The sequence below is a fragment of the Myotis yumanensis genome, unplaced genomic scaffold (assembly GCF_028538775.1).
Source record: "Myotis yumanensis isolate MYYU_CA2020_CCGP unplaced genomic scaffold, mMyoYum1.0.hap1 SCAF_14, whole genome shotgun sequence".
In the NCBI taxonomy this organism is placed as follows: domain Eukaryota; kingdom Metazoa; phylum Chordata; class Mammalia; order Chiroptera; family Vespertilionidae; genus Myotis; species Myotis yumanensis.
Window position 1 is genome coordinate 48313455 of NW_027223765.1, and position 25408 is coordinate 48338862.

At 39.4% G+C, this 25408-nt stretch overlaps 1 protein-coding gene across 3 annotated transcripts in view; it reads left to right on the forward strand.

The window, feature by feature from the left end:
* The window catches only part of PTPRG (protein tyrosine phosphatase receptor type G), a 675258-nt gene extending 651568 nt beyond the window's left edge, over positions 1-23690 (forward strand). For all 3 annotated transcript variants that reach the window (XM_070390897.1, XM_070390899.1, XM_070390898.1), the window contains 9 exons: positions 574-709; positions 1457-1603; positions 3674-3767; positions 4636-4712; positions 5208-5336; positions 8705-8851; positions 9462-9604; positions 18567-18702; positions 19250-23690. In XM_070390897.1, the coding sequence (XP_070246998.1) occupies positions 574-709; positions 1457-1603; positions 3674-3767; positions 4636-4712; positions 5208-5336; positions 8705-8851; positions 9462-9604; positions 18567-18702; positions 19250-19396 (1156 nt within the window). In that variant the 3' untranslated portion in view covers positions 19397-23690. The remainder of the gene's footprint in view (positions 1-573; positions 710-1456; positions 1604-3673; positions 3768-4635; positions 4713-5207; positions 5337-8704; positions 8852-9461; positions 9605-18566; positions 18703-19249) is intronic.
* The last annotated feature ends 1718 nt before the right edge of the window (positions 23691-25408 follow it).

Sequence of the window (25408 nt, forward strand, 5' to 3'; positions counted from 1 at the left end):
GAGATGGGGACCTGCCGGGAGGGGGCATTGGGGGGTTCTGCCTAAAGAAGCTTGCTACTCGGTACACAGAATTCAGTACACAAGCACTTCTGTTTAATAAAAAAATGTGAAGAGGAGGCCAGGTTTTCCAGATGTGACATTTGTATTCTATACCTGGCGTAGTAAAGGAAAGTATCCCTTTGAATAGGAGCTTTGTAATATGGAGCAGATGGGGGAGGGGGGCATTGGTCAGAAAGGGGATTTACTGAAAGGACAGTGGGCACCCCCAGAATAACGGGGAGCGTTGGGGAACTAGGGACAGGCCGAATCAGCAAGGGAATCTCCCCTGTCCCACTACAGCAGCTGTGGAGCTGGCTGCAGCTCCTGTGGTAGGAAGGCAGGCTGTGCTCCCCATCGAGACTCGGGAAGTGGGACCTGTGCTGAGAAACTGTTTGGATGCCATCCAGGATGAATAACATGTCTAAACAACAGGGTGATTCTATGCTCATTAGCACTTGAGATGGTAATCCTTCCAGTCGCAGTTCATGACATAAGAAAACAAGAGGTCCTACTGAGTGTCCTCCTGTCTTGCAGCGCTGGCGTGGGCAGGACAGGCACCTACATAGTGATCGACAGCATGCTGCAGCAGATCAAAGACAAAAGCACAGTGAACGTCCTGGGCTTCCTGAAGCACATCAGGACACAGCGCAACTACCTCGTCCAGACGGAGGTAAGCGGCTGCCGGGGCTCCGGACAGTGAATGGCATTGAGGCGACAGATTCATTCTCTCAGGGCCTGGAAGAATTCACTGGTTGGTATTAGAAGGGATCCTGGCCGGGATACCATTCTTTGGCTCCCAGTTTTCCATTTCTGTGTGGATCTTAAATTTGGAATCCTCAGCAACTACACAAGCACTTATGTAGCCAATACAGTTGGATCTAGGGCTGTGGAGAGTGAAAAATATATGTATAATATGTGAAAGAATGGTTCTAAAGTCCTTCTTTGAACTCCCATTTCTCCATCGCATGCTACACTGAACCTATGGTTTGGGCCAGTGGTACTCAACCTTCCTAATGCCGTGACCCTTTAATACAGTTCCTCATGTTGTGGTGACCCCCAACCATAAAATTACTATCGTTGCTACTTCATAACTGTAATTTTGCTACTGTTATGAATCGTAATGTAAATATCTGATATGCAGGATGTATTTTCATTGTTCACGACCCAAAGGTTGAGAACCGCTGGTTTGGGGCATGGTAGGGAATATAGAACTACACTCAGCACAGTCTCTACCCTAAACTAAGTTACAATGGATAAGCAAGTAAGTATGGGGGCAACCCAGATAGGGGTAATGCTTGAAGAAATCCACGGGGAGGTCCCTGCTACGGGAAGAGCTCGTCCAAGATCGATTTTAGGGATGGGGTAGAGGTGGCCTTAGCAGCTCTGCTCAGTGACTGCCGTATATTGTGCCTGTTAGGAGCAGTACATTTTCATCCACGATGCCTTGTTGGAAGCCATTCTTGGAAAAGAGACTGAAGTATCCTCAAATCAACTGCATAGCTATGTGAACAGCATCCTCATACCAGGAGTAGGAGGAAAGACACGACTGGAAAAACAGTTCAAGGTAGCGTTTTCCTACATTTCTTTGGTAAAAAAAGCAAGGAATTAAGAAATGCCACGAGTTTGGGGGTCATGTCTTCTTTTGCATGAACGTACAGACTGAAATGGATTACTGTTTATACTCCTCAAGTGTAATGCAAAGAAATACAGAGTTCGACCTCTGTCTGCATTGTTGGAGCCCAAGGAGAGAGTGCGGTGCTGCATTTTCTTCCGACCAATTTACAACTGTATCTGAACGTGGGCATCAGCCCCTGACCACAATGACATAATGCTCTGGAATCAGTCCCCACTGTCTAAAAAATACCCTACCCTATCTTACCCTTACTAAGAACAGTTATTGAAGACTGTCCTAGCAGATAATTTAGAAACTAGGAAAGAGCTGCTAAAGAATACTAGAGAAAAGTTAACTTTTCCTAAACGGTTGTTTTCTTTGATAGGGGCATGACATTTAAAAGCAGTTAAGGTTTATATGGAATGGAGTAAAGGTGGAAAAAGAGACTATATAAGGGCGGTTAACATAATTAAGACCAGAAAAGCTGTTACCTCAAAGGATTTATTATAACTTGCTCTAATCTCTAAGTGCTTTTCTATTTCCTAGTCTCTCAGTCTTTTAAATTCTCTTTTTTTGCATTGTTCCACGTGTAAATTCTCATTTGTATCAAGGTGGGAAGAATGAGATGAGTCTGTACAGTTTTGGTTTTCATGGTAAAACTTTCCATGGACTCTGAAACCTTCATTTGCCTCTCCCCTGAAGAAATGAGACAGCCAAGCAAATTATAGCAAGTGATGTGAAGTGAGAAAGATTAATTTCAGAGTTCAGTCATGACAATTTCATATTTCTAGCTCTCCTTCCATAGCATCCAAAGTACTCTAAAAAAAACATTTGAGGTAATTAGTGTCTCATTTTATATGTTTAAAATGAATTCCTGAAAAATAATTAAGTACCAACATTTTTTAAAGGCTGCCTTTTCTATTTCTGTAATATCTTACATGTACTTTTTTTTGGCAAACCATATTTCTGGCAAAGGACTTGTGTCCAGAATGTACAAAGAGCTCTCACAACTCAACAATAAGACAAACAACTCAATCAAAAATGGGCAAAAGTTTTGAATACACATTTTATCAAAGAAAATACATAAATGACCAATAAGCAAATGAAAAGATGCTCTACATCATTCATCTTTAGGGAAATGGAAATAAAAACCACAGGAAACCATTTCATACCTATTACAATGTTGGTGCAGTACATGTACTTTTTAAAAAATTCATCAAAGAAATCAGTTCGTTCCACTAGGAACCAGGTAATTGGACCTTTTACAGTCACTAACCTCTTTAGAATTTGAAAGGGGAAAAAATAAGAATCAGAAATTTAACAACATCCAGGGTCTTTATCATTAGTATTTAGAGGAGGCCATTCCCATGTATTGTATTAACATGAACCAGAATATGTGTGTGTGTGTGTGTGTGTGATTGACAAAGTGGTTCAACCAACTTATATAAACAGGAAGAATAACCAAACTACGGGGCTAATTATTTATCACAGCCTTACAAAAACGTCAATTCAACAAAAATTTACTGAGAACTTAGTCAATTCTTTGAGAAATTCATTAGTGCTTTTTAGCATAGGTTTTGTGCCTGAAGAATTCCAAGAAAAAGTTTCACAAAACCAATGACATCAACAGGAAGAATCCACATGCATTCAGTAAATATCACCTAGGACCTATCACAAAGGAGACAAACCCCTAGTAGAAGAAATAAGACAAGTATACAGACAACCAAGATAACATAGAGAAATAGCACTAGTGAAACAAAAAATACTCTCTGGGGTATACAACTGTCTTTATTCCTCAGTAATCTGATTATTGGTATTTTTTCCCAGATCATCAGGCAAATGCTATCAATTATACTTTTTTGTGTATTTTTTACTTTTTTACCTTTATTGATAAAATTTAACATTGTAGTTCAAGGTATTTTGATGAACATATATATTGTGAAATGATTATCACAACAAGGTTAGTTTGCATGTCCACAACTCTGCCCTTGAATGAAGACTAAAATGTTGTTTTTCTTTCAGCTGGTCACACAATGTAATGCAAAATATGTGGAATGCTTCAGTGCTCAGAAAGAGTGCAACAAAGAAAAGAACAGAAACTCTTCGGTAGTGCCATGTAAGATCTTAAAAATCAGTTTGACTTGGTTGGGTGTGTTAGTATCTTTTCCATTGGAGATTACGTAGCACTAATATGTAATCGGATACTACCCAGGGAAGGTGATGCGCAGGACAACAAGGCAATTTGATCAAACTGGGGAGGGCTGGCTCTCAGTGCCAGCGAGTCACTGCGACTACATGACATGAAACCTGGTTTCAGTTCACCTCAAAGTGCAAGAACTAGGTTACTTCTGCCATGCGGTAACTATAAAAAAAGTAAAGTCATTATCCGTTATCACTGTGGCATTAACACTCCTTTAAAACTTGGATTCCCAAAAAATAAAAATAAAAAAAAAATAAAACTTGGATTCCCAAGATGAACCTGTACAGCGGTGACTATACCATTGAAGAATTCTGCCCATTGAGATCAAAGCACTGTTGCTAGGTGGTGACCTTTGTATAAGTAACTCGGGACACGGGCATAGGCGATCGTTGGAGAGATGATCTCTCCTGGAAACGCCACTGTGTTTTAAGCCCTTCATGGGGAGAGAGAGATGGATAAGGGGATGGCAAAAGAGCGAAGTAAAATATGGTGGTGCGATTGCAGGAATGTGAAACCAGAATAAACTCGATCTGAAACCTGCCATCTCTGCACAGAGTATTCGTGATGTGCTGTGAAAACGTCTCCCACAGTAAAACTTCCTACACCGCCTATGTCCTGGGAATGTGTAGCGCATTTCATTTTACATCCTGCTAAGCTGATAACACTTTAGCTTGGCTAAAAAGAAAGGGGAGCCAGGAGGATGTGACCAGGTAAATTTTAGAACGCGCTGTTGGTTCCATGTGTGTAACAGGCAAATGTGGCCTTTTCTTTTCGCATGTGACAGCTGAGCGCGCTCGAGTGGGCCTTGCACCGTTGCCTGGAATGAAAGGAACAGATTACATTAATGCTTCTTACATCATGGTGAGAGTCAACCGTTAATTATAAATAAAGTCAATTAAGCTGAAAGGTGCTAAAGAGCAGATACCACCTATGTGACTGATTTCATTTTTCAGGGAATTTCTCAATGTGTAATATCAAAATTAGAGAGATTTCCGTGTCTTGGAACCTCTAACAAAAGATCCCTAAGCACTGGGGGTACAAAAACGCTTAAACTAAGAAAAGTGCTTGTTAAGGAATTAATTTTATTGTTAATTCCACCCATCTCGTCTTTAAATAAAGGTTGAAATTACCGTTAAGTAAAAACAGCAGGGGCAACTAGAAATGAATTGTACATGGAGAGAAAATTGTCCACACGTGTTAGCAAAGCGCATCTAAAAATTAGCCAAATGCACTGAATGCCTTTTTTCAATTATTTCAGTATGGTCCAAACAGTGCTACCTTATTTCATGAATATGTTTTACTACTGCAATGTTAGAATAAAATAATCATAATAATTGCTTGTCTTCCTAACTGAAGGGCTATTACAGGAGCAATGAATTCATTATAACCCAGCATCCTCTGCCACACACTACGAAAGATTTCTGGCGAATGATTTGGGATCACAATGCACAGATCATTGTCATGCTGCCGGACAACCAGAGCTTGGTGAGTGAAGCACATCTGCTGTATGCTAATGAGCCGGGCGGCCTTAAGCATCAATCACTTTGGTACTTGCCACAGGGCTGTGCCGTGTCTGTAGGTGCTAGGGAGGAGCCCAGACCTCTCATCTTTAACCTGCTCCCATTCCTTGTGTAGACTCAGTCACCCTCCCTGCCAGTTCATTACCTGATTCTCTAATGCTGGTGGTATCGCCCCTCAGTTGCACTGTGCGTGGCAGTGCAGCAGCAGGTTTTGAAAAAGGTCTTTCTATTAACTTCATTAATGTATGACCTTCACCGACCTCTATAAACAATAATAGCAGCTAACGTTTTGAGAATGTAGCTGTATTTATCACTCTATATGTATTTTTTTAACTTATTGGTGGCATTGGTTATTAACTCATTCATTCTCCTCTACAGTTGCATAACAGAGGTACTATTATCTCATTTAATAGCTGGGGAAACTGAGGGAAGTAAGTTGCTCAAGGGCATCCATGAATGATCAGAGTCAAGATTTAAACCTGAGTAGCCTGAGCTCATGCTTTCAATCATTTTTGCTGTAGTGTGTCCCCCAGCCACCCCCCAAATATTGTATAAAAAGTAGTTACACATTGCTTTTCCCTGCCATCGATAAGGCAGAGCCATTACAGGAAAGGAGATAAGGAATGGCTCTCCCATTCCCACTTAAAGGTGTTTAAGAACCTCACTAAGCTACTACCTCTTTCTCTTCTCTTTAGTCCTTCCCTGTTGAGCTCTCTAAACTACGTAAGAGAATGGTCAGCAAGTGGGCATAGATAAGCTTAAATGTTGTGCTTAGATCTCTTCCTTTCAGAATTAGTTGGGTTCAAAAGTTACTGTAAGGACATGTGAGCACATGAAGTCTAAACAACACGAGGATCTGCCTCATGAGTGTCAGATGAGAGAGGTTTTCGGTCAGGAAAGAACAGTGTGATTGAACCCTAGTCTGGGTGACATGCATTTGACTGTGTGCCCAGTCAGTAGGAACTTCTTCGCTGTCGCATTCTGCTCCAGCTTCAGAATACCAAGGCTGCTTCTGCACCATAGAATGGCAACCAAGTTGAGAAGCTGAAAACCGAGTGTAAATTTTCAAATTAGCTGGCAGTAGGGGTCTGTTCTGTTGGCATGAGGAATTTGGAGGCATGTAGGGCTGTTAAAACATTCATTTGTTGGGTGAATTAGTATTTTATTTTCACTTAACAGAGGACAGTCACCAAAAGCATGTACCCAAAAGCTCATTGTATGGGGAGGCTGGACCAAACGCGAGGACACATGGTCTGCAGACAGTGAGGATGTAGGAACTGCCCTGGGCCACGTCATCTCAGTGTCGCTGAGGCGTAGCGGGGCTGCAGTAGCATCACACTTGTCTGTATTCTCAGCTCCAATGCCCAAAGTCAGATTCATTTATTGTAGTTTTTCCTAAAAACCACGTCTCTGGCCAGTGGGTCTCAGTGGTTAGGGCATCGGCTGATGCACCAAAGGGCCTTGGGTTCAATCCCCATCCCTGGTCAGGGTGTGTGCAGGAGGCAATCACCTATGTATCTTTCTCACATTGATGTTTCTCTACTCCCCCTCCCCCCCCCCCCCTTCCACTCTCTCTCTAAAAATTAGTGGGGAGAATAACCTTGGGTGAGGATTAACAACAAAACATTTAAAAATGTTTCTGGACTCCTATTTGTTTATTAGTATAACTTCACAAGACCACAATTCTGTGACGAGCCCAAAAGTCACTGGTTCCTAATGGAGAAAGCACTGTTAGAGGTGCCTGGACATCTTTGACCTCTAAATATATTTGTCACAAAACAAGCATGAGACCAGGATGCCTACTGAATTAACAAGTAGCATTTGTTTTTCTCCATCTTTCAAGATGATCCATTATTGCCATTTACTACCTGTATTCAAAAGTTTCTCTCTGCCTTCCTTTCACCATAACTAAATCCCTCTGGCAGCCATTAGACCAACTCCATAATTTACTATTCATGTTGTCCTCATCAGAGTTCTTTGAGATAGGTAGTTTTACTGTTCCCACTTTGCAGCCATGGAATGGAAGGCTCAACTACATTAATTTATTCAGGATCACATCCAACCCTAAATCCTATGCTTAGTCTGTGCATATTGGTTAAATTTAGTGGCCTTGTCCATCATTAATTACCTTGTTTTTAATATCTGCTAAAAGGGCCCTACTTCCATCTCCTTTGGATGAAGTTTATTGAAACACTGACAGTTACAGACTTCTTTTGTATAGCCTGAACTCAATCGCTAATCTGCTTCCCCTTATGCTGAGCTTTAAAAATAAAAATGTACTTGGCAATAGCTGTATTGAAACTTGAAAGGGTGATAAGTCTTATTGGACGGTTGGCTCATTTCTAATGCAACATTGTAATATTAAACAAAACCCTCTTTGTTTTGAACACTATTCAGAATTATTTCTGACTTCACTAGCGGTATCTTAGCATTTTTAGGAAAATGCCCAAAGAAAGTTTAGTTTGCCATAGGAACTGATTAGGAAAGGGAGGAGGGCTTATTGTCAAAATCATTGTATTGCTCAGTCTGCAACAATTAACTTTTTTTAGGTCTCCATAGTTTTCAAGGGTAGAATTCAAGTACGAAGCCTGAATATTTACTTTTAATCTTAAAATAGATGAACATTTTAAAGCTTGCCTGATTCAAGGCTAAAAGGCTTTCTATGTTATCCCCTTTTGAAACCTAACATCATGTACTAACTTTTCTTTTAAAGAACACTGTGTACCTACAGCCAAGTGCTATTTATGTACAGCCTCTGTCCCTTAACATTTATCAGAGATTTTGGCCAACTCATGGCCCTCTCTGGAGTCCTGTAAAGGCCGATGATAAAATCCCTTACCTCACCAGTATACTGCAATCATTAAATAGGATAGATAACGTTATGAAAGTCCTTTGCAAAATGTTAACCAACTGTGAACTATTATTAACATAATCCATAGGAAATGACAATTAGCCTGTCATAGTTGCTTAAGCAATTATGAATAATAGCTTAGAATTAATTGACCTAAATCCTGTCTCCTTTTCCATGACAATTATATTACAGAGCACTTCTCAGCTGCGGCCAATGCATCGTCCATAGATGCATTTTGGTTGTTACAGTGACATAGGTGAGCATTGGTAGAAATGGTTATGATCACGTATGTTTTACAGTAGAATACAATCAATAACCAATGAACTCAGCATGATTAGATAAGGATATAAATCTATGAACCTAAAAGATGACTTGAGAGGTACTGCAAACATAAGAAATCATTTTGCAAGAGAAAATTCATACACAAATGTTTGACAGCACTGTAGAGGATTTTATCTATGTATGTATTTTGGTTCCCACAGGCAGAAGATGAGTTTGTGTACTGGCCAAGTCGAGAAGAATCCATGAACTGTGAGGCCTTTACCGTCACCCTTATCAGCAAAGACAGACTGTGCCTCTCTAATGAAGAACAAATCATCATCCACGACTTTATTCTGGAAGCTACACAGGTAACCTAACCCTCAGTGCTGAGTAATAGCTATATTTGGGCAGATTGGCCTAAGTAACAAGTAATTTACCACCCTCCAGGCAGGTCCAGGCATGTGAGTATGACTTAATTTTAAATATGTGTACTTCCCCTTTTTTCACCTTCCAATAGTTGCTTTCCCAGCTGTGTGGATGAAACGTAACCAGCTCCTCTGAGTGAGCACATACAAATGGGTCTGTTGACATAATTGGAACAAACAATATTCTAGCACTCAGTGTTTTCTTTGCCATCAGAAATGGAAAGCTTGCGGCGTGTTGCAGGGATGATGATGATAAGACTTTTCGTTACACAGTATTTTGATGTGTAGTAACTGCCTTCTTAAGGGGCAGGTAAGAGGGGAGCTGGCTTATATTAGTAACTGAAATGATCTCCTAAGCTCTTCCTCTTTTTTTTTTTTAATTTTAAAGATGAGAAAAATTGTTCCATGAAATTTTTGCCTGAACAAAATAGGATTCTACTGTTTCACTGTCATGAGCTGCTCGCTTTGGTCTTTAGCTGCAAGAAGTGCTTTCTCAGGAGCAGGTTGCAGCCACGGACGGTAGAGTGAAATGAACTCTGTTGTCTTGTTGCAGGATGACTACGTCCTGGAAGTCCGGCACTTTCAGTGTCCCAAGTGGCCTAACCCAGACGCCCCCATCAGCAGTACCTTTGAACTTGTCAACGTCATCAAGGAAGAGGCCTTGACAAGGGATGGCCCCACCATTGTCCACGATGAGTATGTATCTGCTTCTTAAGTTTCAAGTTCACAGGGTTGCCTGTTGCATTGCTCCAGTAGTGAAAGGGAAGACATTTTAGACACCAGTTCCCTCTTAGGGACAATTCTGTGTCATTTCTAACATGTACCTGTGCAGGGTGTTGTGGTCCTGTCTGCACTTTAATGTGTTGAACCCTTCAAGGCTTCAGGTTCTAGAATTTGTGCTCTAGAAAGGGGAAAGTCCTGTATCTGAGCCCAGAACAATAGATTCGCATGCTTTCCCAGGTTTTATGTTTTAATAACACAAATCAGTCAGTTAAATTACTAATTATCTATGTTGACTAGATAGTTTCCTTTATTTTAACACTCCTACACTGAATTTTCAAAAACACCTATTAGAGAAGAAACTTTTTAAAATATGGTTTAGTTGATTAGCAGTAAAGTTAAACTACTAGAGTTTACAGTATGCTCTGAAGTTTAGAGTTCTGTCTTTGGGATTTTAAAGGTAAAGAATGTAGGTCTCAAAGTTGCTCCTGGCTCAGAGATTCTAAGGTACAAACAGTGCTCAAACCCAGCTCCATCCACTTTACTAAGAGGGAAAGAGCCACAGACAGGCCTCATGGTGTACGGCTATCTGGACAAAGCTGCGAGTCAGCTGTATACAACCTTGCCAACCTTTAGCCAACATGGCACTAGTTACACATCCTCATCTCTAATTTAGTTCCTAGGGATCTAGCTTTCTTGGCCAGCAAATTCTCAGTACATCCATTATGCTCATTAAATTACCAACTACTTCAATAGCATAGATATTAGTCAATTTGAAAATAAGGCTTATGTTGTCTTCCCCCCAACCCCCTTGAATTTGTGATATAATTGAAAGTGCACAAAGATTTTTGGCCTAGGTCAGCACCTTTACCTCAAATCCAGAGTTCTATTTGAAGGAAGCTATTTTACTGGCTGCTTCCTTAGGAAATGGTGACTGTTGCAGAACGTTAGCCTCACTTAGATTAAGAATTAAGAGTAGAAGAGCATTATAGTCCAAACTTCAGTTCATGTGAAAACTACCAACAGTGTATAAAAAACAGCACACAGCCAGCCTCAGAATCACTGGGTAGTTGCTATGGCTATGAAACTTTAGGGTAGGAAGTTATACATAAATTTAGGGCTGATTCTAGAAGGTTTTTTTCCCTCCACTAAAGTGAATGATATTTTTAAATTACTTCTGGGTGTTACCATCTCCTATTAATTCAGGCCAAATCGTAATATCGTAATGTTGCTGCCCAAGTCCTAAGACTCACTTGGATGGTATAGTAATACTCCAAGGGATTTTGTCCTAAAATCAGTAAAACACTTAATCTTATGGTTTTATGGTAAGGGAAGGAGAAAAGGAAAAGAATACCACTGCCTAGTTAAACAGTATTAGCAGAACTGTTTCAATCATTTATTTATATTCAGCTTTTAGGTGTATTACTCAATGATTTTTATTTTATTCCACCTCTGGAATTATCAAAGGTAGCTGTTCTTAGGCCTAAATAAGAAAAGATAAAGTTAACCCTAAGCCAATGGGTCTACAAACATCATAAGTGATGGGGATGAAAACCACCTAAAGCAGTGTGTTCATTCATTTCTCCACCCACCATCATTAGGTGATAAGCAATTCCACAGAAATTGCTTTTCCACATTACTCAGGAACAACGTTAAATTTTTAAACAGCTGCTAGCTTTAGTGCAATCTGAATGAGTTTCCTTTCAGTACCTATATCCCTTCATGATGGCCTGTAACCCCCTTATATGTTAGCTTATCTGAAACCAAACTTGTCCTCTTCCTGCCGGCCCCATCTGCCACCTCTTGTTGCTGCTCCCCACCCTTCCAGCACAGCACAAATTCTCTCACAGTGTGGCCTGCTTCCTCTTCCAGCTGCCAGCGCGTCCTCCTACAGGCCACTTTCCCTGCACAGACTTTCCTCCGAGTGCCCCTTCATTCAACACACTGTTCAAAAAGTCTCACTCATTTCAGAGGTGATCATCAAAACCATTTATAAACATCACATCCTTACCAGAGCCATTCCTATTTATCAGATATTGTAACTATTTGTCCACATGACTGTTGAGACCAGCAGTGGTAACTTTCTCATCCCAGTCTCCATAGGGTGAAGCCCAGTGCCTGGCACATAGTGGGTACTATGTTTCAGACTGTGATGACCTACAAAAATTCAAGATATGTACCCCGATACGAATTTTCGCCAGAGAGCCTTGCACCTTGTTTTTTGTTGCATTTGTCAATTCTTCTGTGAACAGTAAAGCCAATTTACAAAGCATTTTAAGCTCAAAATTAGAAGTGAGCAGACTTGGAGAGAGGACCTGAGCGCTTCCACTGTAAGTCAGAGTTTAGCTCTTAGTGCACAGACTCCACGATATCTCTGGTCTTCATAGTGATCTTTTTAACACCTGCTTTCAGGGCCCTCAGCTGGGTGCCAGGTAGATGACATTTCTAGATAAATGATAAAATTCCTCACCAAAACATAAACAAATGCTCTTTGAGGGCAGGCACAGCATCCTGTATTCATCTGCTTAAGTCAATTCTGTTCAGAGCTGAGCCGTATCATTTACTGTCAAGGTTTTACAAGGGAGTCTGTTTCTACAGAAGTTGGGAGATAGGTTCTTACACAGTCTTGTGAGACAACAGATTAGGCCCTCACTCACAGCACATTCACTCTGGGGACGTATCTGTCACCCTATTGGATATCACAGTAGCCTAATTTCACTGAACAGTTCTCAAAGTGTGTTCTAAGGACACTTGATTGGGGGACTGGAGGGGAAGGGGGGTTGTCTTCAAGGCCCTTCCATGAGATGGAGATTCAAGAGGTGAACACTGTTTTCATAATAATGTGGATACTGTTTGCCTTGTTCACTCCTTCTGCTGCGAGCGAGCGTACAGTACAGCGTTCCTGAGCTGTGTGACCTGGGAGGCATCCTCGCTCTGATGCTTAATGGAATGTGTGCTTGCATGGTTTTCCTCAGTTCTAATTTCTGATATTGACAGATACAGCTCAAATAAGCAAAAGCTCTTGAGGGTTTTCAGTAACTTATTTTAATTTGGTCCTGAGATAGTCTATAGGAGATGCAGAAATGTATGGAGTGCCTTCTATACCAACTGCTGCAAAGACACTCCTTTATCACCAATTCATTTAATCCTCAAATTCATCCTCTGGGAGGGGAGCTTTAAGATCCCTGCTTCACATATAAGAAAACAAGTATAGTGACGCTCAGTAACGGCCTGTGTGCACAGACAGTAAGTGTCAGAGCTACAATCATTTGTGGGGACCAGTGTAAAATGAAAATGCAGGAACAATTGTCCAAAAATTAGGAATTTCTACATGGCTACAACAGAGCACTAAACTTAAGTGCAGGACCCTTCTGAGTAGGGGATCCAGCAAAACACGCCCCCGCTCCCCGCAACTGAACAGGTGGCGAGGCCAGAAGCCGGCCCTGCCACAGTCAAATCCAGCTACTTTCACAGTAAGCATCCTGCACTCACATCTGTCAGACTTGAGTGTTTTCCTACTTTATTTCTCATTCACTTACAAAGTTTTAATGTCTTATAGTACTGCGGAAGGTGTTTGCATTGCTATTTTCCCCCAAGATTACATTCTTGGCTATCATGTTAAAAACAACCTCTTAAGAGCAAAGCTGTAACAATTGTGAGTAGTTAGTAAAAAGTGATTAAATGGGCATGTAGATGTTATACACACTGATGATGCAAGGAACTCTGGTGTGTTATAAAATGTGTATCAGCAGAGCACCTACAAACATTGCATTGGTTGGTAACTTAAAGTGCTTGCATTTCTTTTGATGTCTTTGTGGCATAGGAAGGGAAAGATGAAAATGCTTCGTTAACAGCACTAGTTAAAAAGCATTGCTTTGAGGGAGTGCAGACAAACTGCCAGAGCCAGGACTTTATATACTCTTCTTACTAATCTAGCTTATAAATGACCTGCCTCATTTTTTACCACAGCCCTATAATTTTAAGTGCAGATCCATGAAACTTGACAAACATCCTTTAATCCTACTTAACTCCCAAACTGCTGAAAAAAAGAATGGCCTTTCAATCTTTATTCATGCTTGGTTTACAGAAGGTACTTAAAAATATCTGTGTGTTTGATTGATTTGACTTAGTTTCTAGTCATGTTTAATTCTTGTGTGTTTAATGTCTTCTTGTGTAGATACTTCATTATAATTTAGATACTGACTTAAGAGTGACTAAATATAGGAAAGGCCAGAGCAGCCCCACATGGTTTGGATAACTTTAAGAAAGAACGAAGGAAGGGGAAAAGGATCCCCAAGTTTAACAGTTTCTCTAGAACAGACTAGCAAAGGTTAAATTCTCCCCCTGGAAAACCTCAGTACCATGCTAAAATGAAAAAGTAGTAAACTCAGTAGAACTTAGCATTTAGGACAGAGCAATAACAGGATTTTAAAATATGCTCAGAGATCTGAAGGAAGACTGTGTGAAATGAATTGAAAACCTGTGTTGTGTGTCAGGAACAAATTAGAGCCTAGGAAATGGAAAGAAGTGCTGGTAGTAAAATGGACAAAGCTGAAATTAAACTCATAAGCTGGATACAGAAGTTTCAACATATGTCTAAGAGGTGAGCCCATGGAGAGATGCAAGAGGAAGAAATAATGGCTGAGGTTTTCCAAGAACTGAATAAAGAGATAAATTCTTACACAGAATGATCAGGATACAATAGAACAATAAGAGACCTGAATACCACAATTAACAAGGCTGATCTAATAGTTAGTGATATGTAAAAGAGTTTACCTAAGAAACTGTATCGAGAGACCATATAGTCTCTTCACATGTAAATGGTTTATTTAGATAAATTGACCATAAATGGAATTTCAGTACATTTAAAAAAAATGATACCACACAAGGCCACATTCATTGATTACAATGCATTAATATTAAAAACCAATAATGAAATGAGACCCCAAATCCTTATACTAAGACACTGAAGTTCTTATCTCTAGAATTGTAGATAATTCATGGGTTAAAGAGGTATTGAAAATAGAAATTACAAAATACTTAAAATGAAATGATGATATAGCCAAACTACACTGAGAAAATTCCAGCCTAAGCTGTATTTATTGCAGAAAAGATTTTTAAAAAGCTAATGTTTCACCTCAAGAAAACAGGAAAAAATAAATTCAAAAAAAGTTCAAGGAATTAAAAGATAAAAGCCAATAGTAATGAAATGGGGGCAGGGAGGAGATAGTAAGTCTAATGAAAGATAGAACTTTGAAAACTGGTGAGGAAAAATCTACCATATATCTGTAATTACATAAAAACATTTGAGAATTGTTAATATCCTTGGTGTGATAATGTTTACTTATCTTTTAGAGTTTTATAACAAAATATTAATGAATAAAATACTTGGGATTTGCTTCAATGTACATGAGGGAGGAAGTAGAGATAAAACAAGATTTCCCTTGAGCTAGTGATTGTTGTGATTTATTGATGGCTACATGAGGGCTTCTGTACTATTGTACTTTTATGTAGGTTTGATATTTTCTATAATAAAAGGCTAAAATAATAGAATTATTTTAAAGGACATAAATATTTAAAACTATTTATAATTCCATGCTAGTAAACTCTTTTATAACTTACCTTTATTGTTGAAAGTATGACCCATATACCACCCTTTTTTCCCGTTGACCGCCCCCGCCCCAGGCTTTCACTGCACTGTCGTCAGCATCCATGGGTAATGTATGTGCATATAAGTTCTTTGGTTAATCTCTTCCTGCCCCTCTTCCTTCAATCAAAAGCATAATAATACTTTTTGAACATATGGTAGATGTGCTAGTCTCTGTTCCTAGTCATTTACATGTATCAGCTCAAATCTAGGCTCTAGTCACCAGCTATGAGGTTTTGGCCAGTTAATTCACCTGAATGTGCCTTGTTTCTTCAACCTCAAAATGTGGATAATAGTACCACCTAAAAATAGGTTATTGTGAAGGTTAAGTTGCTGCATGTAAAATACCTAAAAAAAAGCCTAGCAACATAGTAAGAGCACACCACACGTTAGCGATGAATAAGAATTGAATAAAAGGATGAGTTCTCAAAACTGTTAAGGCCACTAAGTTCTGACAGGCTGCATTTAAACAACACGCAGAACAGACATTAGAATGTGGATAAAAATGTCTAAATACTGTCAAATAAAACCAGTGTGTTATATTCAAAGAATTATACATCATGAAAAAGTTAGATTGATTCTGGGAATGAAGAGCTGGTTAAATATTACCAAAAAACTCAGTGAATTTAGAACATTACTATTAAAGGTATTGCTAAAAAATCAATAGATGTTGCAAAGCAAAATAGCACCTATTTATAATCCCCATCCTCCAAACAAAAACTCAGCAAACTGCAAGTATAAAGCATCCTCTTTAACTTGATCAGTGTTATTTATCAGAAAAACCTATACCATTTTTATTTAATATTAAAAACTTAGAAGCTTTACCATTAAAGAATACAGCATGATGTATCCTTGTAGTGCTAGAGTACAGAACTATCTAGGTCCTGACCAACACAGTAAAGCAAAATACTTAAGGGTTGAAAAGGGGCAAAACTGGCATTACTAGCAGATAAAGATGTAGCCAACCTGGAGAAACGGTTCACAGATAATTAGACCTCAGAGAGAGTTCTGCCGCATGGCCAGATACAAGTTCACCATGTGAAAATCACCTTTCCACCAACTGAAACCAAACAAAATGCCGTGAGTCCATTCTTAGTAACAAACTCTAAAACACCTAGGAGTTAACCCAGAATGAAATTAGCCAGGACTATGAAGAAAACTATAAATTCTAATTGAAAGCATTAAAAAATATGCTGGAGCAATTAGTTACCCATGGGGAAAAATAACTAAAATCAGACCTTACCTTACACCAGCGGTTCTCAACCTGTGGGTCGCGACCCCTTTGGCGGTCGAACGACCCTTTCACAGGGCTTGCCTAAGACCATCCTGCATATCAGATATTTACATGACGATTCATGACAGTAGCACAATTACAGTTATGAAATAGCAACGAAAATAATTTTATGGTTGGGGGTCACAACATGAGGAACTGTATTTAAAGGGCCAGAAGGTTAAGAACCACTGCCTTACACCAAAACCAGAATAAAATTCAGATGAATTCATAAAATGTGAAAACAATGTAAAATACTGGACTAGAGAAAGCATTCTCAAACAAGATTCCAAAAAAGCCAAAAATGAGAATTTGATCAACTTGATTACATCTAAACTTCATTACGATGTAAACAACCACAATGTGAACAGAAACTAAAGATTGGAAAAAAATACTTGCAACAAGTGCCATAGGTAACATAAAATAACTTCTATGAATCCATTTAAAAGAGATAAACCTAATAGAGAAATGTCCAAAGTATATTAATAGTCAGTTTCCGAAGAGGAAATATAGATTGTCAATAAGCAAAAAGATATTCAACTTCCCTGATAAGAAATACAAATTAAAACAATAGTAAGTTTTTCACCCACCAGATTGGCAAAAGAATTGAACTTTAAATTGATGAGGAAAGCCCTGGCTGGTGTTCTCAGTGGTTACAGCATAGGCCCGCATCAAAGGGTCAGATTTCTGGTCAAGGGCATGTGCCTGGGTTGCAAGTTCGACCCCCAACCTGGTGGGTGGGTATGGGAGGCAACCAATTGATGTGTCTCTCTCACATCGATGTTTTTCTCTCTTTCTTCCTCCCCCTTCCCCTTCCATTCTCTCTAACTGGATGAGGATTAACCAAAAAATAAATACATAAATTAAATGATGAGGAAAAACCAAATATTCTCATGCTGGGAGAAGTGTAAACAGGTAACAACCACTTGGGAGAGAAATTGGCAATATCTTGAAAACAGAAACAGGCATACCTGTGACCCAGCTCTTCTCCACAGGAGGGCTCCTCTTCCGGTGCACGCAAGATACACATGTAACCTAAATGTCCGTCCTTGCGTGATGAGTGAGTCTGGTACGCCTGTAGCAGGTGAAAGAATGAGCTGGCTGAAATGCACTGACATACTGACATCTGGAAGGCTGCATCCAAAATTGCAACCATTTTTATCTGTGGATGCTTTACCTCTAAAGTTGGAGTGATTAAAGATGTAAAAATCTGTACTGTTTTAATTTCATGTAAGAATAATGCAGAAACTGCATATTTAATAGTTTTTACCAGAACAGTAAACACAGGGCGTCTAAGTTCTAGTCTCATTTGTACCAGAAACACCACCTTGAACAACTGTATTTAATCCTCTGTTTGCTCATCATTCGTGTGGAAACTGTGCATTACAGTTCATAGGAAAATGGAGCTGCCGGCCTAGGGAAAAGTCTCCTTCTCCCAAGACTTTTTTAAGCAAAGAGAACCATGATTTTCAAAGAATTTTACAAAAGATGCTGTCATTTAGAAAGCTTTGTGCACAAAATAATTACTTAACATGGAACTCGTTTTGAGAATTCTCTGATTGCATTTGAGCATTGTATGTCCATTTTTATTCATATTTTGTAAGTTCAATTTAACTGTTGAGGATTGTTCAAAAAAAAACACACAAACTTGTAGAGCCTTTCACCTTTCTACTTGTTCAATGGCTTATAGTTAAAGTTCTCATATCATTGTTCCTACCATATTATCTAACCCATCCAGGCATCAGATCTTCTGTATCTCTCTAAAGTCTAATTTTGAACTTCTCCTTTCATCTTAAACATCAAGCTAAGTATCTGATAAAGCCAGTTTGGGAGGTTTCACACTCATAGAGCAATGTTATCTTTATCTCAGGGTTAGCCTCTAAATCTCTTCCCCTGTCCAGTATTTCATTCATTTTTGTGTTTTAGAGTAAGTGTCAATACAGTCTACGTAGCTTCTATGAAAATATGCGAGGGTCATTCCAGCCCCTTAGATCTGAACTAGCATTTTCTTTCTTCCCGAGGTATGGAGCGGTTTCAGCGGGAATGCTGTGTGCCCTCACCACCCTGTCCCAGCAGCTAGAGAATGAAAACGCCGTGGATGTTTTCCAGGTTGCAAAAATGATCAATCTTATGAGGCCTGGAGTTTTCACAGATATTGTAAGTACTCTGCTTATTCATGAAGACTATACAACATCAGTCAGAACTCAGACTGCGGAGCAGTGGTTCCCAGCTGGGGGTGATTTGGGCCCCCTCCCCATCCTCAGGGGACATTTGGCAACGTCGAGACACTTTTCTGGTTGTCACAACTGGAGTGGGAGGAAGTGCTCTGGCGTCTAGTGAGTCCAGGGATGCTGCTGAGCATCCTGCAGTGAATAAGCAGACCTCCAAAACAAAGAGTCGTCTGGGGTGGAGAAACTCTGCTCTCTAGGGTATAGGGTTCCCTAGTTACAATAGGCGGATACCCTGCTACCTTAATGGACTCTCGACAGTGGGCATTGGTTCCAAGCGAGCAGAAACCTAAAGGACGTGAAGAAAGCACATGTCTTGGTTGTAAAGGATTCATGTGATTTTTTTTCAGGCAGCATAAACGTCCATTCCTGTTTCTCTAGAATGTTTTCCAGTTACATTTCTAATTAGTATTCCTGCCTTAGATGAAATGACTCGGCTGCCCTCTGGCTCACGCCGTCTTCCTCTTGTTTTTCAGGAACAATACCAGTTTGTCTATAAAGCAATGCTCAGCCTGGTCAGCACTAAAGAAAATGGGAACGGGCCCATGGCAGTGGACAAAAACGGTGCTGTTCTCATTGCGGACGAATCGGACCCTGCCGAGAGCATGGAGTCTCTGGTGTGACTGTGACCTGCCAGGCGCCTAATTTGTAAAACTTCTGAAGACTGAGAACTTTTTTGAGGCCTTTTTTGCCAGACTCTAGGTTATACAATAACCCAGTTACTTTTTTACACTGATAAAAGTTTTGATATTTATTTTTTGCCATTTTATGTCTTAATGGTATCCTACTGAGCATTTGCACCTCTGTTCACCCCCCACCCCCCGTGGAACGCAGTTTGACCTACTTTGCACTATCTGATCAGTGTTACTGCCTATAATCTAATACTAAAGCAAACCCTGGTGTGACATTCCGTAACAACATCCATGCTACTTTTTTAGTTCAGTACAGTGAAGGTCTTTGTTATGATAGTGAATCTTGGTTCTATTATTATTCTTGCTAAAGCAGTTACATTCTACTAGCAGGCAATGCTGTGTTTTTCCTCAGCCCTCTTCTGCTATTTTTTTTTTTTTTTTTTTTAGACATTGTTCAATGCTGTATGCCTTCTTTATTTTAGTGGATGAGCATTGTTTTCTTTTAAAGAATAGTAGGTTTTGGGAGCTACTAAGAAGGTCGGTCAACCTCATGGCCTTGAAACAGTTCCTTGTATGATGGGGAAGACATCGATTAAGAAATTAGAAGGTTTCAAAGTTGCTTCATGTGAACATCACCTATTAGTTACAAACGTATATTCATAGCTTAAAAATGCCCAACTGTGTCAAAATAAAGGATATCTCTGAATTACGGTTTTCACAGTAGCTATGTGGACAGTGTGTGTTATTTCCATCTGACTCTGAAATAGCTCCACCCTAAAAGCAGGACTACCTTTTACAATAGAGAGATGGCAATATTTTACACAGCTCAGCTAAGAAACCCTTTAGTGACTCTCCATTAATGTTTCGTGGTTTATAATACCATACCTCACGGCAGGTGGAATATGAAAATTTTTGCAGGTGTGTAATTTTGAAACTAGTCCTCTAAAATTCCTATTACTCGTATCGCAATCTAATAAAAACTACCTATCTAGTTAACATTCTTTCCTTTGCCAAACGTTTCATGATAAATCTCGTAATTACATACATTCTTCTACTTAGGATTAGAATGAAAATACTGTATTAGCAAAAGTCTAGGACCATCTAGACTCCCACATGTGGGCAAATCAGATTTGGAGAGAGGAAAATAGAATCTTGTGTAAAATGTGATATCTACATTTTCAAGATGTAGTTTAGCCTCAAGATCAGACATACTTCAGTAAGAGAGGCTGATGATCATCACACAGAGCCCAGGGCCTAACCCCTGGAGCCACATTCACCCCACTGTACATAATGGGAAAATTAGGAACATTATGAGGAATTTCAGTTCCGTTAGAAAAAAATAACCTACCTACTGAGATCTGTTTCTCCTAGTGCTTGTTTGCTTTCGAGGGACAACTTCTGTCAGGAGTGACATCACTGCCAAAACTGGACCTGTTAAGAAAAAAAAAATGGTTTTGATTATTTTTTATGTCAATAAACTTCAACAAAAAGTCCCCACTGGCTATTTTACTATCTTGGTAGGCGTTCGAATATTAATGATCATCAGCACTGAGGTCCTCTTTCTCTTGCACTGGCTTTCCGTGAAGTTTGTCAGAACGGTGCTGAAGGGCCAAAGCCCCTAAGCAGAGAGAGGCCACAGGCCACGCCCCGGAGTTCTAATGCATAGGCCCAGTCAATGGAGTTCTCATGAACTACGTAATTTTCAGGGCTTAGGTTAATCTCATCTATCATGGATTCAGCAACACAGAATATTCCTTGAGAAAAGATGTGAAAATGAGCAAAGTTTGCTAACTGTAAATGTGCTAGATGATTAAGACACCTTTACAGTCCCCCTGCTCCCATCAGAGGTGATAGAAGGAAGCTCTGCCTAACACTCAAGAATAAAGCTTCAACACTGAAGCACTACAACTGCCAGAAGACCACAGGGAATCGGGAAGGGAAAGGTTTCAGATCATTACAAACTAGATCGTTGTAGTCAATTAAGTAGGTTACTTTGGCTGTATAGAGTACTGACATGAGTTAACTACAGTAGTTGGCACAATGGACTTGACTTTCAGAAGTAATGTTCAAGTTGGGGTTCGTGATCCCTCAGTAATTTTTTCCTAATATAAAAGTAAACATTGGTTAGGAGACACACCGCAAGTATTCCCTTCTGTGCTATTTACAGAGGTCTCAATTCACGGAACTGCACACCCTCCAACACAGTTCTGTGACCCTCTCTTTTATGGCCATCCGAATCATGATAAAAGAGAGAGCTCGTAAATAGAATAGAAACATTACCAGGATGGTTTAGAAGTTCTCTGTGAGCCAGTTGTTTGTTTACAGCGGGCTTGAACCAAAGTCTGCAAATCCTGACCCGCTGAGCTATGAGCAATTGCTATGTGCCCATCTTGCGAAAGCGATCCAAGCCTGCTTCACTGAGGACAGTGATGCGCGCACAGCAGTTCCTCCCTTTCCCCACAGAGTGTACCCGCCTGTTCTTCCTTTGTTTTTGGCGGAGGCATGCTTGCAGCTTTTCCAGGGCAGAGCTTCAAAGATGGCATTTTCTTTGAAACATAAGCACATGGCTTAACAAGGTTATCACCACTGCACTCGGGGAAAGGAAATAGCTTTTGCAAATTAATGTGTGCTATTTTATAAAATAAGCGCACTGGGTATATGACTTTAGCTCTAGGTAAACAGAATGTGCACATCATACAAAATTGAATTGCAATGAACAGGCCAAGCAGCCGTGCTGGGCATCAGAGAAAAGACACCTTATTTCCATCAGGAGAACTCTCTTGCATCCAAAAGCCACAATATCTTTTTTATATACAAAAAAGTTAACGTCTGAATTTCAGGAAGAATAAGATCAATTGAATTGGTTTTCTGAATTTTTATTCATTGGAGCTTTTAGTCTATCTCAAGTTGGAGAGTCCAGCAAGGTCAGAGGAGGTAACGGTATTCAAGGGAGTTTTTAGCCCAGAGTGACATATTTAAATCAACTAACCTTAATTATTTCTTAATGACACAGCACAACTGCCTTGTTATGAATTTTTTCTTGAATGCTTATATACTGTATTTAAAAATTAAAATATAGTACCAATTTACCAAAGATACATAGTACTGATTCAAAGCAAAAATAAAAAATAAAGAAACCCCAACTCATCATAATTTAAAAAATAATAATAAAAATGTAGTTTGTCTTAAGAATTTAGCAGTTATACTGGAAAATGCATTTCAACTCCTTATGTTCCAAAGTTTATGTTCCAATGGTGTCAGTGAATTTTTATATGAAGGGAAATGCCTGCTTTTTTTTTTTTAACAGCTGTAATTTCACTTACCCCTTTGCACTTCCCCTGAACATCTTGCCATTTAACATCCAATATTGGCTTTACTTATCTCTAGAAAGAAGGCATGCTACAAATAGGAAGGAATTGTAATAATGATATTTGGCCTCTACTTTGTCTTAGCTGTTAAACTGTTTTTAGTATTTTTGTTAAATATTTGCAAAGGGAAGAATTTTCTACAGAGGATAATTAATTTCAAGAAAAATATCTTGAGTTTTAAGAAATAAACATCTCCAGAAAAGGAGACAGCCGATTTTATAAAATGTAGCAACTCTCCAACATTTGGGGTAGTGACTCTTTTGTTAAGACATTTGAAACTAGCAAGCAGCCATTGTTTCTAAAAACTAAAAACAAACAAAAAAAATCACTTAGCCTTCATGTTGATTCGTGTTTCTTTCACTTCATTTTGAAATAGCTAAAATCATTAAGAGTGTAAATATTTTGTTGCTTGGATAAGCATCTTCTGGGAACTTTGTATCTATGGTATATAATCATAGAATTTTATATTTTCATATAAAGCTAATTTTTTTCTAGTTTCAACTCCGTCATAGTTTTGTTTTTGATTTTTGTTTTTTGGGGGGTTTTTGTGTGGTGGATATGTGAATTCAATTTTCTGTGTATTGAAGTAGCAAGTACCATCTTTGCATTCCAAAAGAATCCAACATGTGTGATTTCTTTGAGGCAGTGGTTGTGAGAGTTGGGTTTCCTTTTTTAATTCCATTGACCATTTGTGCAATAGGAATTAGACATAGTCACTGAAGACATTTGCTGCATTGACCCATCTGGAAAAAGTGTTTTGGGGTTTTTTTTAATTTGTTCCAGGGGGAGGGGTTTTGTAACCTGAAATTTTTCCCTTTTACCTTCTGTTTAAAACTATATCAAATCATTCTATTATAGTGTTATTTAATATGTAAATTGTATTGCTATACATAAAATAAAGTATGGTTTTTGATGTATTCTTTAGTGATGAGCATTTCATGAAAATATCTCTATCAAAAAATCAGGTTGCTAGTCTCCCTTAACAAATCACATTTACACCCACTGACCCTTCATCTTAGTTTGCATGTTAGTACAATGAATATTAGGAGTCATCTTTACACAGCCAGAAAGCCAAAAAGAAGTGTCATTTCTGAGTTTTTCCTCCTTAAAAGACTAAACAATGACAAAGTTTTAGCTGCATAATGAATTAAATTGTTTTCACTTTATGAGTCTGCTAAGAATTACTATTTTCCCCAGTGTATCGACTACAGTTGTAGCAACTTCTCCCTCTTAATATTTACTGTGAGGATGAAGACTGGAAAGACTTGGAGAATCTGAAATAGTATATAGGATCAGTACAATTGCTTCTACTTACAAGGAATTTTGACATTTCCAAATAGAGGGACCCGAAACTGGCAGCTTTAAACCACCATTCCTTTTTAACCTTAGGTGGCCCCACATTCAGGAATTCAGCTCTTAATACCACGGTTCCAATTTTCCTCCCCATAGAGATTAAAGAGCTGATACTTCATTCTCCCTAAGTAATAGAACTTAAGAAATAATGTGCTAATAGTTTCCAGTGCTAGCTGGAAGAAAGACCAATTTCAGCACACACAAAAATGAATCTCTGATGATATAACCCTAGCCTTCCTCAAATTACACTCATTGGGACCCCGTATGTGCTGAAACTGGAGTAACAGCTGGAGAGGAGGAGGAGTTGGTTGCCTTTTTCAGGTGAGGCATGTACTCTCCAGTTCACCAGTCTGCATCTCTTCCATCACCTGTGTCTGCCCAACATCAGTCGTTTAAACCTGCTTAGATCCTGTGAGCAGTCACATAAGAATTCTGGCCGTAGCCGGTTTGGCTCAGTGGATAGAGCGTCGGCCTGCGGACTGTAGGGTCCCAGGTTCGATTCCGGTCAAGGGCATGTACCTTGGTTGCGGGCACATCCCCAGTGGGAGGTGTGCAGGAGGCAGCTGAATCGATTTTTCTCTCTCATCGATGTTTCTAGCTCTCTATCTCTCTCTCTCCCTCCTGTAAAAAATCAATAAAATATATTTAAAAAAAAAAAAAAGAATTCTGAGACCATTTTCCATCTCAGCCGGTTTTCCAAGCAGCATGGGGCGAACGGGGTTCCCACATGCCTAATGACTTCTTTAAAATATATATATTTGATTTCAGAGAGGGAGAGATAGAAACATCGATGAGAGAGAATCATTGGCTGCCTCCCACACGCCCCACACTGGTGATCTAGTGTGCCCTGACCAGGAATCAATCATGACCTGGTTCATAGGTCAGTGCTCAACCACTATTACTTCTAAGTCTACCCAAAATGGTTCCATGAAGCAGCAGCTCTGACTGTTCAAAATAACTGACAAATCAATTCTCTACTCCATGGCTTTTTCTGGCCAGAATATAACCCTAGACTAGGAAGCTTCATTTCTGCTACCAAGAATAGGGCAAAGAAACAAGAGTGCAAAGAGCCACTAACCCAAAACTCCATTTTCTGACAGTGAATTTAGACTGTTGAGAACTTAAGATTTAGGAACAAGTCATTACTAATCACGTCTGGATTCGGAGACATGCTTCATTTCTGCCTGTGCTGGTGAAATAGCATAAGTCACCAGAAGGTAGGACCTCGGAGTCGGGTACCAGCACGGTCAAGTTGGCTTTTGTGATTATGAAGTTTGCCAGA